The 17,076-nt window shown below is 38.9% G+C and overlaps 1 protein-coding gene and 1 long non-coding RNA gene across 3 annotated transcripts; one reads left to right on the top strand and one right to left on the bottom strand.

The window, feature by feature from the left end:
- Positions 1 to 1,759: 1,759 nt before the first annotated feature.
- Positions 1,760 to 16,755, bottom strand: SCAMP2 (secretory carrier membrane protein 2). The gene is made up of 9 exons (XM_072402180.1): positions 16,593 to 16,755; positions 8,904 to 8,984; positions 7,471 to 7,557; positions 6,425 to 6,536; positions 6,089 to 6,217; positions 4,440 to 4,602; positions 3,314 to 3,415; positions 3,096 to 3,213; positions 1,760 to 2,838 (listed from the first exon to the last, which is right to left on the bottom strand). Exons 1-9 carry the CDS (start codon positions 16,647 to 16,649, stop codon positions 2,692 to 2,694), a joined length of 996 nt encoding a protein of 331 aa, XP_072258281.1. The 5' UTR covers positions 16,650 to 16,755; the 3' UTR covers positions 1,760 to 2,691.
- On the top strand, positions 11,890 to 15,777 carry LOC140324360 (uncharacterized). 2 transcript variants are annotated; one of them, XR_011919530.1, is made up of 5 exons: positions 11,890 to 12,125; positions 13,105 to 13,153; positions 15,111 to 15,216; positions 15,388 to 15,448; positions 15,610 to 15,777. It is a non-coding gene; the product is annotated as an uncharacterized lncRNA (long non-coding RNA). The 2 variants fall into 2 exon arrangements; XR_011919529.1 differs by lacking the exon at positions 11,890 to 12,125 and having other exon boundaries at positions 13,025 to 13,153.
- Positions 16,756 to 17,076: the final 321 nt, after the last annotated feature.

Here is a 17,076-nt window from a genome sequence, read left to right as displayed (position 1 = left end):
AGGAGCGGAGGGAAAGATGGATGAGTCTGGCTGCAGCATTCATAATAGATTGTAGAGGAAAGAGTCGGGTTAGTGGAATGGGCAGCTCAAAAGCCAGACTGGAGCAGGTCAAGGAGAGAGTTGGTGCTCAGGTAATCAGTGAGCCTTTTGGAGACAAGGTGTTCAAGAAGTTAGGAAACATAAAAGGGAGATAGAACAATAACTAAAAGTTAGGAAGGGGTCTAGTAAGGTTTCTTCAGGATAGGGAGAATATTAGCATATTTAATAGCAGGGAGGTATGCATGTTCCATTTTTTTGTGGTTTTTAAAAAATCCCTAAGATATAAAATAATTTATAATTTGCTGACTTTTCAGGGTATGACTTGTGCTTAATGTATAATGCCATTTTCTCAGTTTGATGCTCAGGTATTTCACAACACATCAATGCAGCAGAGATCTAAATGAGCATTTTTTAAGGGGATTGATAAGCTTTGGCAGGCCATTCCTTTAATATGCAATACTTAGGGGGAATTCCAACTTAAAAAACATATGGACAGTTCACTTATCTTGCCAAAAAAACCTACTGAATACTGACAGACATACAAACTGGAATTAGAAGGGACATTGTTGTATGCAGAAAGCATCCCCAGAACACTTTTTCCATTCTCACAGATTTGCCCCAAGCAAGCTTTTGTCAGTCTCAAGACAAGAAGTCTGAATTTGGGCCCTAAGTACATATTTTAAGCAAGGTGTTATTAGTAAACCTTTGCTTGCTTAAGGCTTCAACAATTCATTTGGGGTGGTAAACATTTTGTAGCTCTCCATGTGTCTCCTTTCACTCCAGTATCTCTCTTCTTGCAGTTTTTTGGGGGGAATTTCCCCTCATTTACTACTAGAGCATGTAAGTGATCATAAAGCTCTCAAGCTAAGATGCAGACAAAAAAACCCATTCAGCAGAAAGCGCCGTCAGGCTTTTGTTACTGTTTGTATCCACCAACACCACACCGATTATTTATTCTGCTGTCATAGGGACAGGATGGCAGATGAAATATCACCCACTGGAACCAGAAACAACAAAAACCTGACAGATGTATTCACTTCCAGGTTTATCCAAAAACATTGCTGCATTTGGGTTAAATTTGCAAAATAAGCATTTAAATAAGATCTAATTAGGAAACACAGATAAGGTGTTATCACATGAAGAACCGCTCTCAACATACATAGCTGAGGTAAGCAGTTAGGCTACGTACACAGGGGCAATAATTGTCGCTGTAAACGAACGATTAACGACCCGATTGTTTGATAATCTTTAACAAAAAAAGCGCATGACAGGCTGACGCCGAAGAACGAGGAATGTCACTGGAAATGAAGCAGAAAGAACTGTACACTACTAGTTCTAAGTAATGAATGGGCACGTTCCTTTAATGAATGGGCGTGTTCCAGTGAAGAGCCAATCCAGGCTCTCCACTGGAGAGCCAATCCAGGCTCACGTCCTGCTTTTCAGCTTACACGAGTCCTGCTGTGAAGCAACGCGAGCCTGCCCAGGAGGACTCGTGTAAGCTGAAAAGCAGGAAGACAGAAGGAGGCACAGGAGGACTCGCAGGGACGCCAGACCAGAGGGGACTCGCGGGGACACCGGACGCTGCAGGTAAGTACTGGTACCCGGCGTACAAGACGACCCCTGACTCTGTCATAGATTTTTTGGGGTTAAAAAGTCGTCTTGTACGCCGGAAAATACGGTACTTGAAAGACAAATACAATTAAAATGGAAAAGACACACATTGTAGAAAAAAAGGTTTATTTCATATTTTTTTCTCTTTTACTCACTAGACTTTGCAAGGCAATGATGGTTAACATCATACAAAGCTGGTGTCATCATAACTGAACCCACAAAGCAGTAATTTTAGGTTCTCAGTGTTCACATTCTGCATGAGGCCTCTGCCAAACCTGACAATGCCACCTAATTCATTTTATTTCAGCCTCCGGATTCAGTGTCTGATGACAGCACTGTGTGACAAAAAGGGTTAAAAAGACATTGCTTATATATTACAGTGATATGTGTCCTTTTAACATTCATTCAATTAGTACTGGGCTTGGAAGGCCAAGCTGTGTTGTTCAATGTAATCTGAAATCCCCCATAATCAAAGTCTCCACTGCAGAAACACTGGTACTGTAATGGCTAATGTACTCATTGTAAATACAAACAGAACAGAAAAATATTGGAGAAAATATACAAGATATAGAATCTACATATTTTACATCTTAGTACGGCATCAAAAATGCAGCAAATGACAGATAAAGCAGTTCATTACATCTGATAGTTCACAAAGTTAACATTCCGTGAGTTCAAATACAGATTCAAAAAATATTAGTAATTCCCCTTTTTCCACAAGCAACCCCACTGAATAAAAGTACAAATCAGAAAAATATTTAACACCCCCCTCCCCCCAAAAAAAAAATGATCAAGAAGAGCAACAAGTAAATTAGTTCATCTTGTCAGAATATATATATTTACATATATATTTATATATGTAGAATTACATATAGTCTCTTAGTGGAAGGGGTAATGTGTGGAGTGCTGGAATCTGCCACCCAGGGCATGAAAGAGGCAATTGGCTTTAGAGAATCAGTTTTTCTTCCTGGAAAAGCATTAAGGAAGGGAGGAAGAATGAGGCAGAAGGATATGCACTGACAGACAATGGAATGAAGATGCTTAGTTGCCCTGGAAGGCTCCCCTTGCAGCAGCGGTGGCAGCTCCAGCAGCAGCATTCTGCACATTGCGGTTGGAGAGAATACCCTGGGAGAATTCCTCTTGAGCCCTCTGGAAGCTGGCACCTGTCCGACGGTACATGGAGTGAACCTGTGAGATAGAGGAAAGAGTAAGTGGAGCAACTGACATATAAAAAGAACCTATGAGAAGTAATTGCACCACAGTCTGAAATGTTATACTATAAATTTAACTTCCAAAAGTCATATTTCAGAAAAGCTGCTGTAAAATATTATAGGACTTCTACATTGGCTAAGCGTGCCAATTCTTTTATCATTCCTCCCACCAATCATTGTCAAAATTCTTTAGTTACCAAGTAGTTATTTTGGCCTGGTACATCAAACACTCACCTTCTTCAGCATAAAGAGAGAAAAGACTGCAGAGACTGTGAAAAAGGAAGCCACAATCATCATTATCACAGCAACTGCAACATTGCTTTGTATCATGGTGAGAGCCATTATCCAGCCACTACAAGAAAAAAAATACAGGAAAAAAAAAAAAGGTAAAATCAGAAAGGAACAACTCTTAAAAATTAAGGCTACAAACCAATGTGGAAATACAGTCTCACCTGTCACCCCAGTGAGGGATACCAACTGCTTGTATGATATAAATTACAATCTGGCAAAAGAAAATAAGGAAGAAAAAAAAGAAATTGAAGGAACTGTCCGTCCTGTGGAATAAAAGAAAACAGATAATTTAATAATAAATATAAAATATAATTATTATAATAATTAATATTAAATATAAATATAAAAAAGGCTTTGAGCTTATTCCCATTATTCTTCTAAGATAAAGAATAGCATATTGAGCATTTCAGTTTTAAACTAATTGGAGCATTCATATTATAGGGTATTAAGTGTTTATAGTCAATGTGAACAAAATAGCCAATGTTGCATTGCAATAATCAATTAGAATTAAAACCTATCCTTGAAAATGACTAAAGAAAGAATTTGTTAAGCTGCTGTTAATTAACTAGATTCACAATTTGTTTCAGTACAAAAAAACCTGAAAATGTTCAGTGTGGTAAAACAGTAGCATCAGACTGCTCAATTCTGTCCTAAAGTATGACTTTTTATGGTTTATTCAATAAAATAAAAATGTAGAAGGCTACATCAACCAGTGTTTAAACAAATAAAGAGAACAGAGGGTTTTTGTGGCAAACACTTTACTCTTGTTCGGGGGTGGCATTATTTTGTAAACACCAAGTAAAGAACTCCCACAAATACTCTTATTGTCTTCAGCATCCACTCTGAATTTATCTTTCATTTGATTGCTAGACAAATTCACATGTCCCATTTTACTGAAGAGGCATTTATAGTCCTTTAAGGCCAATGTCACAAAATATATTGACATATAGAAAGCGTGAGCCATGTTCACAAAAAGTGGGGATCAGAAGTTTGTTTCAGATACCACATTTTTATGGATTAAGTTTCTACCCGTGTTACACATATTCCCAACAGTTTATGGACTGCAAAGAAATGGCAGACTCCGCCTCTTTATTGTTTTCTCAATCATAATTTAATAACAAAAGGAGGCTGCTGCTGAGCAGCAATGTAAATAGAATATCCTTGAAAGCTTGAACTACATAATATATGTAGAATAGAAACAGGACAAAGACGAGAGTGCTCTCTTCATACCAGCTACAGTCTATGGTGTAATATCTATATGCAGATACCACAAGATTTAAAGATTACCTGAAAGCTTTGTAGATTGGCCGGAACCAGCACAAAAAGGCACAAGGTGTGAACAAAATAAACCACAGGATGGACAGTCCAAAATCTACACCACCTGATTCTGTGTTACTGGTGAAATATGCCAAGCAGGCCAGAAGATTAAGGAAAAGAGTGATTCCGTGAACTGTTGTGAAGAAAAGAAAAAAATAGTAACTTGGTATAATCAACTTACATTATCATTAGCACCAATATTCATTATTATTATTAGAGCTATGCTTCCATAACTATACTAGCAAGTCACTTTTTAGCACACGCACCTAAGCAGATCATGAAATGTCAACTTAAATCTCATGTCCAGAAAAATATACCACCATGCCTAAATCTCCCCTAGAGTATATCCCAGCATTATTTTTCAAATCTACGTTTTCAGCTTTGGAGAACTCATATAGTGTGTTTGATTTGTTGTTTTTGCACTCCTCATCGCCTGCCCAGGATTTATCCCTCTTCCTCCCCTCTGCTTTTGTGAATGTGGCGGCTCGTGAACTACCGGTATGTCGCACATGTGGTGGACTTGCCCCCAAGCACACAAGTTTTGGGACACAGTGTACAGATATAACAATGTGGTTAGCTTGGGGTTTGAGACAATTTCAAGGAAGCTTGCACTCTTATTTTAATTTTTTCTTGTATATCTTTAGTGCCATCAAACAGATAATTGCCAAAGCTTGGAAATCACTTATGCTTTGCTTCAGTGAAATTAAGTCGTTTACACGTTTATTGAGAAGTTGACGGCATTTTTGGTGGATAAGTGTGAAAGGTTTAAGAGTATGTTGCAGCCCTGGATGGATTTTACTTTTCCTGGAACCTTTGAGAACGCTCAGCTTAGATTGTGAAGTCTTGGATTCGTAAACACTCCCTTATAGGATGCACAATTAAAGAGTCATATTGGTTCTCTTTTTCTTCTCTGTCAATGTGTTCTGTGTCTCTTCTACCATGCTTAGGCAAACTTTTTAGAGAAATGATGTTCATAATTTTGCCTCACTTTATTGGATTGTTATTACAATTGTAGTATGTACCCAGTTTTTTTATGTTTTGTATAGTGTAGTGTAATTTTTTTTAACATTTAATAAAATGCTTGTAAAATAAACAACTTTTATCATTCTTAATGGCATTGTCAAGATCCCCAGAGCCCTTCCTTGAAATAAAGTGTGTGCTCAGGATCTTGAAATCAGGGCAGAAGAAATTATTTGCTAGGATAATCAATGCATACACATATAGCAGGATAGAGAGTTGTGGGGGACAGGGGAACTTCTGTAGTCTACCACACAAGGCAGATAATGCTTAGAAGTACGGCTTTATCAGCCTAAACAGGAAGCACAATTGACTGTCAGATCAACGGGTATTTTTCTGTATCAGGAGAATATTTATATGCATCATAACAATAGCCTAAGACTTTAAACTATTAAACCGCGTGATTTAGGTCACAAGAGATTTATCATCCCATTTAGGAGAGTAATGCTGTTACATATATAAGAATGCATCAAAAGCACAAATTGCATACTGTACCAGTAATCTAGAAAGTATCCAGTGGCCATGAAACAAAAATTGAAATAATTAACAAGCAACCATGCTCTTCCCCTCCAACCAAGACTATTGAAATACAAAATACTTACACATCCATAAGTAGTAGAGCATTTTACAGGTGCGCTGGTAGTCCTCTGGAATGTCTGCAGAGAAGTCCTGGTAGAAGCAAGGCTTAATTGGGCACCTTGGTGGGAGAGGGGGCCAGTTATTCTGTCTTACTGCAGAAAGGTAAAGAGTAAATACTTACTATCTGATGTTGGTAAAATGTTAAGAACTATGTTTATTGGCACAGATCTCTACTTTCAGGGATAGAATATTTCTATAACTTGACAATTAAGGCAACCTTTACAGAACTACACAAACACTACCTAAAAAAATACAGCCATACCTAAAAAGGTAATAATTAGAAAAATACAATTACTTACAATTAATATTTACATTACGCATTTCCTTCTCCTTCCTTTCAATTTCAGCCGCTTTCCTGTCTAGTTCTTCCTGTTGTTGAAGTAGGCCAGCTTGTGCAGCCATTGCTACTGCCTACAAAAACAGTAAATAGTAATGAAAAAATGCAATATCCATCTAGCAATTTTTAATGAAATGGTCAACAAAACATTTTCAGACTGATTAAATAAAATCATGTAACAGCCAATGGTAACAGTGATGGCACAGATTAATTTGGATTTGATTGGCTTTATTGCCTTGAATGTATTTGCCTTCTTAAAGATTAAGAAAACAGATTTAAAATCCTAAAAAAAATGAAAGCTGAAGATTTCTGGCTTCGTACACAGGAAAAAATTGTTAGGAGCAAGGGAAAATAATTCTTGGCAGAAGAGACATGTACACTCTTGAATCACTTGCAGCATTTGTAACATGATGGGAATAGAGCCGGATGATGGGACAATGCAACATGAATACTCAGGAGTTGCATCATCACTTTTTGCCCAACGCTAATAATGAAAAAAAAAAAAAAAAAAAGAAGAAGAGGTGCCAGGCCTGGAAGAAAGGAAGAAGAGGAAAATGGCAGGGACAAGGGACAGAACAGCAATAGGTGAAAGGAGCTGGAGACCCAGATCTCAGATATGCATACTGCAAAGGGTTCCAATTAACAATATCTTGTTCTTTTGTTTCAGGAAATAAACTTTTTTTTACTACTGCATCTGACATTTCCGGGAGCGTTGGAAAATTTCTACTTCTAACAACTGTAGATACACCCCCCTTCTCGCTCTGATGTCATGTGCTGCAGGAGTCCTGCACAAGCTCACAGCTTTCCTGCACAGAACCAGTAACAGCAAACACTGGAATGTACAGTGCAAACAATCTTGTCATCTAAATTACTCACATAACTGGATTGTTTACATTGTAGTGCTAACAAACCGCTTTATCAGAAACATTCTGTAATATTAGGCAGGGTTCTCTGACAAACAGAAAAGTAGCAATTCTTCTCAATCGAACAATGAACATGGAAATTTACCTGTGGCGATGGCTCTATAGATGGCTGAAGAACAGCTGGCTGGGAAGGCATTACAGGCTGCACTGGAACCGTTTTCTGATTGGTTGTCTGTGGAAAAATAAAATCTCATAAGCAAACTTCACAGGTTACCTCCTCCACCATGTAAAACTCTAAACAGTGTTATGGCAAATGTGACAATACCGGTCTTGGAAAAAAGGGGTTTATTTTTTTATTTATTTTGCTTATTACCTACCTGGTTGTGGCCTCATACACAGTTTATATTTTGTATTTGTTGCAATAGAAGTTTCAACAACTTTCAATGCACAGGATATTGGTGTTGAAATCAGACTGCCACGCTGTAGTTTATTTTCAGAAACGCAGAGCTGTGCTTCAATTAAGTGCCTAGATAATGCATTCAGTATGCAAATTGATGCATTGCTGAAAAGCTCTCTTAGTAATTAAAAAGCATTTTTAATTCAAAAATCTGTCAGTGCTCTGCTGGACACAAACACGCTTTCCTGCCACGACTTTTTAAAATATATGGGTTTCTGCTGCCTGGTTAATCACAGCTCTGCTGCAAACATTGTATTCTGGTTATAGGGACGAGCAGCACTGATCCTCATTTATACTCTGCCAAAACAGCATGTGACGCTTTGACATATAACTTGATAAACAGACCACAGGAAACAGGAAACCCAGCTTTATACTTAGAACGGCTCACTGCATGAAAACCGAGAGCATGTGAACCCGTAGCTTTCTTTTCAGGTATATATGACAGCTCACCTGAGAAAGCAAGCCATCTAGAAAGTGAGAAGTATAAAAACAGTAACATTACATGCATCATCTGACTGTTTCACAGCTAAAGTGTAATGTTTAGGAACATCCTTTGCCACCTTCTTTAGTTTTTTAGGTAGAAAAAAGACATCAGAAAAAAAAAACCCTGCTCAGTCTTCGTGGCTAAAGGTCTAACAGCAGTTGTGGGTTAGTTTAAGGTCCTCTCAATCTCTGGCTAAAAAAACATTTATGGTTCTATAATAGGAGTTTCTTTAGCCCTAAAAGTACAAATTGAAACAAGTCATTTAAGAGTCAGAGTTTTGGCAAGTGTGTTGTATGTAACATTTCTGGGGGAATTTGTTGTATCGCCTGTTTATTGGAATTTGTTTTTACAAATTAAAATGTTATTTATATCCTTTTTTTTCTTTAAAAAAAAAAAAAAAGGAAAGAGAAGGGAACAAACCTAAAAACACAAAAAAGTTATTGGACTTCAAATTGGTTGGATACAATATTTGCAATACAACAGACACTATAAAGCACATTATTACACTGATTCTTTAATTCCAGGTTCCTAATTCCTACCCAGCGCTGGCACCAGCTAAAGGTACTTGAAGACCAATAGGATGGCGCTTCCAACCTGTAGTGAAAAATGATATGGTAATGGTATTACTTTTACCCACCAAGCGTGAATTTTCAGTAAACGGGTTAAATTCTTCAATATTTCCATGGCTGCCGGCAGTAATCTGTGTCACGGAGGGATCCTAAAAAAAAAAAAAAAAAAAAAAAAAAAAAAAAAAAAAAACAGAAAATTATATTTATTTACATGGACATTAAAATGTTTTAGAGAAGAGGAAAGTTAGACTAAGACCAAGTTGGTTTGGTAAGGACCCCCACCAGTTTCTAAATCTGTACTCTATTTAGTTTAGCCCCCTTAATCCAAAACCTCAAACAAGTAGACGTACCTCCAATTTCTAACCTGTATACAGTATATTCGCAGATTCCCGGGTGTTATGAAGAACAGTTTGGGTCAGTTCACACCAATGTTCCTAAATAGTGCAAACCCGTGGTAACCAGCATGTTGTGTGAGTTCAGCTTCAAAATTATCTAACACATGACCTGCATGCACATTTCCTGTACTTGGAAGTATTATTTCAACATTACATGTGCCTAGTTAATAAAAAAAAAAAAAGGTGTCTCAAAGAGGTTGTTCATTAGCAAGAATGGTTCTATCTATGATTAGCCTGTCACAGATGCTGAGTATACAGCATGGTATAATGGTCAGTAGGCTGGAACTTTCTCCAGGGTAGGAATGTGATCTATGAAGCAGGCACACCCGTCTTTAACAGGTTCCTCCAGTAATGACTCAGATGTGACCCAGTGACTTGTAAGAGGGAGACACAGCGGTAACACCTTCCAGAAAGCCGAGTTAAACACATACTAGCACTCAGACATGATCAGGTGTCTGGAGACACGTCACCAGAAACACAATGTAAAGCTTCTATTTATAATTTGGTTTATCTTATTATTACAAAACTCCAGAAACTATTTCCTCATTAGATGGAGGGGGTGTCAAGGACACTACAAAAGACAGGGTGCATACATGGTAACCTAACATGTGAATGACACTAGCTGCCCAAGAAACTTTATTATCAGCACAATATAGAAGCTAAATATACCAAACCACAAACTAAAAATGGGTATTGATCTGAATTTCCTACCCATGTTCTTTGCACAATACAGTAACTAAAACTAATACTAATAATATAGCTTACGAAAACAAATCTCTAGAAAACCTCAACCACCATGATATGAGCTCACTGGGGAGGGTGTTAAGTATTCGTTAACTATACATGACCCAACCTAATAATGTTAAATTATTAAACCAGGACTGGTGTTTGTGTGCACACAAATGTTAGTTGTTGCAACATTTGCAGTTATCTGGTCTACTGCCATCTTCTTGGGAAGAGAATGAAGTGCTTAATATTGTACAAGACTTCCTTGTTCAACTTATTTACTTTATAAAGGGTGAAGACTTGAGCAAAGGTGACAAGAATATCAAAGCACCATCACTCAGCAGCTTCTTAGTTTTTAGAAGTCCTTCCATTGTAGACTAAAGTATCAGGATGGTACCAGAACTTCCCACAACCCATTAAAGCTATGGGCAGGCCAATGTAAAGACACAGTAAAATGTGATCAGGGACTACACGTATATATTAAAACATTTGTGTGTTTTTTCTGCAACACAGTTTACTTGTACTGCCAACTGCAGTTACAGCAGACAACCCTATCCCACCCTGATTAAATGCTAACCTTGCATTGCACCTACTACTAGGGATTCAAGTAACAATATCATTAGTATTAAAACATAAAGTGCAGGTACAAAGAAGGAAGATTTGTCTTGCTAGAAACACTCTTTTTTGATTGTGTTGAGGAATAGGAGAATGAATGAACGCTGTACACATAGCACTATTTGCTTATATAAAGTAAAGGGGGCTAGCAAGCAGAAGCTGGTACCACTCTCCTTTATGGTCACAATCATTTGCACAAGGATACAAACATCATTAAATTCAACAAATAAAGAAGAAAATTTACCAAAGTTATGTTATATTGAAGAGCAATCTAAACACCCTGTTCACCTACTTAATCTGTAAATAAATTTATTTGTACAAATTCTGTAGTAGCATACACCACACCTCCGTCTAAAGATTAAGAAGTACATGAGGATTTTTTTTTTTTTTTAATGTCAGTAAAATCAACAATGTTGTGGGAGGTAATACACCCAGCGAGCTTTCAGTTCGCTTATAGACTGTTTATAACCTAAAGAGCAACCACCACTATGTGTGTTTTTTAGACTCTGAATGAAGAGGGAACCTATTTTTAACAACCATTTGGCTGGGCAGTAAGGCAATGAGCTTGAACGGAGGTATTAAAATATTACAAAGCACACACAAACTCATGAGTAGCCCCACATGTTGGGAACTATCCTTCCCCAATTATTTAGAACTATGCAAGGGCATAGATTTATCCTAGGCAGCAATTCAACCATAGTTAGACAACTTGCATAACAATCTTATTTCTGTAGATGGACCCTAAAAATTGCGGCAATGTAATAAGCACATACATTTCAGTATATAAACAAGCCAATATTCCACTGATTCAATGAGAAGCAGGTCTGTTTTTGTGCAAAAATTCCCTAAATGTACTGTATACTTTTTGTGGTTTTCATTTCAAAACCTTAATATTATATCCTTATATATTAGTAGCCATGAATAGAGCACGGTATTCTGGGGGGTTTTGTATTAAAAAGGAGAAGTAACCACTGCAACCAATAACATTCATAATGATCACCAATGATGTGTAACTTTTTTTCTCTCTGAAATGTTCCAGCATTATATATGCATATATATATATATATATATATATATATATTACATATGTAGCACCTAGAAAGCTGGCTGCCATACACCTAGTTTCCATCCACTTTCCGGCACTGTACACCTCCACCTGATACAGCAGCAGGTGCAGAAAACAAATAAAAGAACTGCACTGCTGTGGCTGGGTGGGGATGAGAAGTAAATTGTAGTGTAAGAGTTGAAGCATGCGATTTATTTCAGATAAGAATGAAAAGTGGCTCTGTAGTGCAAGGGGTAAGGAAGCATTCACATTTATACTTTAAAAAAGCCATCCCTTTTCAGGGCTTATACAAAATGCTTAGGTGCCAGCGATTGCACCACCTACAGAGAGAATGGAAGTGTTTTGAAACAGGAAACACTTTCTTTTACTCCTCATTGTTCCACATGACTATAATTTAGATACACAATGAGTTTCCTGGATGTTGCCACAACTCACATGAAGATCTCTATAACAAGTTCATCTGTGGACAAAGGTCAAGGTGTTGGCTAGTGGGTATTTATTTTATTTATATTATATATTTGTTTTAAATACTGAACCCAATTTTAGAGTTTTTGGGGGTTTTTACAGGGAATGCAGGTTTGGGGATTTTGGACCCCCTCAGGAATCCACAGATGCAAGCAGAGAGGCAGAATCATTTAGCACATTATAGAACTAGTGGGAAACTACTTGTTTCTCCTGGAATGGTTTAGACGTCATTTAAAGATCCAGACTGCTGCTGGGTGTTCCCCATTTTGGATGAGAAGTCAGCAACCCAGGCAGACTCAGAATTGTCACCCAAGTAACACACACATGCACCCTCTTTGCTCCTCACCCACCAGCTACATAAAAGTTTATGTAGGAAAAGAAGAGGAGACAAGGAGAAGGAGATGGGCCAGCACAAGACAGCAATCAGATATTCTCAGACGAGGAAGGGGATAGGGAAGCGAGCTGTGCTACCGATCAGACTCATCCTGGAGTGATACGACTGAACAAGCCTAGCACATTGCAAGTGAATAAAAACATCAATGGGGAATAGTATAGAAGGCTTTTCAAATAAATTTTCCAGTTGTTGACAGGGTCTCTTTAGGGAAGGTTTAATAGGGAAATGATTTGTCCAGTGTAAAACAAAGTGTTACAAGAGTTTGCATGTTCTCCCCTTTCCTCTGGTGCTCTGGTTACCTCCAACATTCCAAAAAAAAACAAAAAAAATGCCATTAGGTTAATTGACTTTCCCCCAAAATTGACCTTAGACTGTGGTAATAACATATGACTATGGTGCGGACATTAGAATGTGAGCCACTTGTCATAAACTAAAGGAACAGCTTGTGACATGACTATGGACTTTGTACAGCACTGCGTAATATGTTGGCGCTATATAAATATTCTGTAACAATCATACATATCATGTTTTATACCTGAAAAAGCTTAACAGCATCTCTCAAACAGAAGTCCTTTAGTAGTTTTCCTGTCATTATCTTTTTTGTTTAGGTGTTGGGGATTAAGGAACAGTTATTACTGAATTATTAAAGTGTTTGAGGTATGTAGAGCTAAAATATTGTCTTTCATTTCTAAAGTATATCTACATCAAATTGACTAAAATCTTATACAAACTGTTAATATAATTCTTGTATAATATTTTGTTTGTAAAATATATTTGTTTTCAAACCTTTAAAAGCCATCACTTGTATTACAATAACACTGGGGATCCTGACATGGTAGTCCTAGAACAGGCACTGCCTATAATAGAGTGAATACTGGCTTAGTTGTGCTTTTGTGTTGTCACCGTGCCATGTGCCCCCTTTTTATGGGTACAAACACCTGCACATTGTTCAGAAAGCAAACAGAAACAAAACCCTCAGAAGGCTCCTGTCTGTTGCTGTAATACCAAATGCAGCCCCTTGTAAGTGTCAGTACTTCCAGGTATGGGAGACACATATACACTTCCTCTACCTGCTGATTAGATAGGAATCAGTGTCCAGTGCTTGATCTAACAACCTTTAGCAATGTTATGACAGGTAAGCTTTTCACAGATGTAAATAAAAGAAATTTTGTATAAATTGCCAAATAAACACGCAGTTACGTTAATTGGCTTCCCCATAAAGTTGACCTTAGACTGTATTAAAGATAATGACTATGGTAGGGGCATTAGATTGTGAGCACCATTGAGGGACAGCTAGTGATATGACTAGGGACTTTGTACAGTGCTGCATAATATGTGGGAACTTTATAAATCCTGTGTAATAAAAATAATAATATTGATATGTAGATACAGAGAGAGATATATGCTACAATCCACCCCCATTAGTCTGCACATTCTTTTCAGAAATTCCCCCTCCCTTCAAAGTAGCATGGAGCTTGTCACGAGTATTGGGTGCAACTAGATCCTGCATTCCTGCTTTATGAACGCTAAAGTCATTGCCTTCCTCATCCAAAGCAAAACAGTAAATGGACTGTGACACCATCACATGATGATGACTGTGACAGTTACATAAACATCAGTTGTTTCAGTTATTTTAAACTGCTAAGTGTTTACAGAACTGGAGAAAAAAAAAACAGTTATGTACAGAGTACAAATATGGATGTAAAGTTATACTTCTCTTTGTATCATCCTTCTATATCTATCCCCCCCCCCCCCCCCGGGTTCTTCTGCCTCCATGTGCTATAAACATCACACTGAACTCAAGTCATTTTTATGAAGCCAATGAGAAATATGACACAGCATCGCTTATACCCTGCCCCAGCACAAAATCAGGATCGGATCTCATTCACCCCACTCATCTAAACCTATAATCAGAGAAGGGAAGAAAAGCACAGCACCAGGAGCAATAACAGGTGATAAACACTTGGGTTTTGTTGGTGTTTACAAAGCCCTTCCATTCCAGTCCTCCAGAAAGCCTGAAATCACTGTTAATGCTTAGAAGCACTTGCATAAGCCATACAAAGTAGTTCAATTAATGTCTATGGAGGCAGTTGGGGTGACAAACCATTCTTGGATGCAAGCAGCCACCTGTAACAATCCAGGTAAATCAGGAACTGCTTAAAACTTCACTTTTGGGAATCTCTGGCATCAAGCCGTTGATACACACAGATTGTCTTTTAAAGTTCAGCTTTACTACAGATTTTTTCTGTTCCACCCTGCAAGGATCTGATTCACTATAATCCCCTGGTGAACTTTCAGTCTTTCCAAGTGGAAGGTTGAAGTCTGCATGCCTTTAAAAATGAATTCCTTAGGTGAGATTCCCCATCAAAACTGAATTCATATTCTGGGGGCAACTTAAGTTTAACATGTACCAGAGTTCTAAGCAAACCAGGAGAGACAATGACACCACCCTCCATTTTATGCACTGCCACGATTACCCTTAAAACACCTTTTATGCCATTTTATAGAAACACACAGATCTGAATTTGCCCTTAACCTCCCTGGCGGTATGAATAATGAGGATTCTTACATGTAAAGTGGTACATACAAAATTCTCATTATTTTAAATTTCCAGCCTAGGACTTGCGATCAGATGCCCAGCTGGCATCGCCAGGGAAAGCAGAGGCCGGGCATCACAGGAGGACACCACAAGTACTGCTGGAGGACACCGCTAGAACAAGGTAGGACTTTAAAACTCCCTGGCAATTCTATCCTGAGTGTGGCTCGGGTTTACCACTTTTGGTGTGGAAAATTCACCCCAAGCCATAGTTAGGAATACTGCCAGGGAGGTTAATAGAAAAAAATTAAACAAACTGACTTGTTGTATTTCATTTTTAAATGACACAAAAAAGTCGCAGGAAGAAGCGGCAATCAACTGGTGAAGCCGGAATATCACTTAATCCATATTACCAGGTAAGACAGTCATATAGACATAAAAACTAAAGTTCTATTTTGATAAAGCCAGACAGGTGATGTCCCTTCTGCAACAAAAACATACTTACCTGTCTGATTGCTAGCTTCATCTGTCAAACATTGAACTGTGCATGTATGGCTCATCCTGGCTTCCCTTGCAGGGACTAAATGAACACACGGGACTTACATTGTTCCAACCTGAACAATCAAGATGGCCAAAGATCGAAACCATGAAGAAGAAAAAGATGGCGGCAGCCCCCCTCTTTGTTGTGGAGGGGACATCTCCTGTTACTTCTGCAAGTTTAGCTTTGATTACGGATATCACCTCGGTACAACATCCTAAAGGTGCTACCTGATCATTCATACTTGTACCCCCTTCCAATAAAGTGAGTGAATACCAGGATGAATATAGTAATATTATAAGGAACCCAGCATTGTGATACAATGGGCTGTACCTAGGATGTGGCTATGTGTAGGACAATGAATTGGTATAAATGAATTGGAATGTCAGCCAAGGTTTGCAGGAACTAGGGGCAGGGATTTGGGATGTTATGTGTTCTAAGATCCATTTCCATTTGTATTTTGGATAAAAAGGGGAAAGGTAAACTCATTACAATCTGTTTTGTTTTTTAACCAATCGCCATAAAATGCCCCCAATGGAAGATATCTGCTCTGATCCTGTTCTGGTGACAACTCCAAAGTTGTAATGGTGAATCTTCCCAGTAGGAATATCAATATAAACCTGGCAGGATCACCTCCCCCCCTGTCTTGGTTTCACATACACTTTGCTGGGTGAATGTGTCCAGGAACTTCTGTCAGTGTGAATACACTTCAGGCAAATAACTGTCCCATGCTGGGACATACACAGGGTAATGGGGAATCAGTGCTCCGTCTTCCTCACCACCTGCAGCTATGACAACAGCCGGCCATCCGGTGTCACCCAAATGATGCTCCCAGCACCTCACTCCCTACACACAGCAAGTCACGTGAGCCCCGGCCACGCCCCCTTCCACCTGTTCTGCAGGGCCCCTATCCTCGCCGTCTGATTGGTTGCGGTAACTCAGCACTGTGGACTAGCCGACAGGTAAGCTTTGGCCGGTGCAGTCTTTCTGCCGCCAAACCCCGTTATATCTCTCGCCATTACCTGGAAAGGATTCACATCCACCGGGTCCGCGAAGGGATTAGTGTCGTAACCAGCCATCGTTCCGGCAGTGAGGGTCAAAGTGTCTAGCTGGGAACCTCCAGCTGGGACTCCTCCTCGGACAGGAACCTTTCTGGATGTGACGGGGCAGCCTGTGGAGGGTAGGGCCACTATTGGGTGTGACTCTAGAAAGTCACCAATGGCCACCCACTAGACTAGGCCAATCAGATAAAAGACGCAGAATTCTGCCCAATCAGATCACGCGGCTCTAGGATTGAAGGCGGGATCTTCCTGACAAGATATCGCTAGTTGGTAAAAAAACAGAAGGGCGTGGTTATAACAGTGGGGGCTGGGCTACTTGCAGACAGGTGAGGTGCTAACTTAGGCGAGGCACGTGACGTCAACTCACCGTAGACACGTCCATGTCATCAGTGGTCCAAACCTGAGAGCAATCGCACGTGACCTGAAGTCAATGCACGAAAAGTGA

The sequence above is a fragment of the Pyxicephalus adspersus genome, chromosome 2, assembly GCF_032062135.1.
Source record: "Pyxicephalus adspersus chromosome 2, UCB_Pads_2.0, whole genome shotgun sequence".
Classification (NCBI taxonomy): Eukaryota; Metazoa; Chordata; class Amphibia; order Anura; family Pyxicephalidae; genus Pyxicephalus; species Pyxicephalus adspersus.
Note: the sequence above shows the minus strand (reverse complement) of the source record. Positions and strands in the feature narration are given on the sequence as shown.

Bases quoted from the DNA above. Each gene is read 5' to 3' on its own strand.
- SCAMP2 (XM_072402180.1), bottom strand. From the start codon at position 16,649: ATGGCTGGTTACGACACTAATCCCTTCGCGGACCCGGTGGATGTGAAT. The intron at 6,218-6,424 runs GTAAGTAATTGT...ACCTTTCTGCAG, and splicing joins GCGTAATGTAAATATTAATT to TAAGACAGAATAACTGGCCC. The intron at 3,416-4,439 runs GTAATCTTTAAA...TTTATTCCACAG, and splicing joins CCAATCTACAAAGCTTTCAG to GACGGACAGTTCCTTCAATT.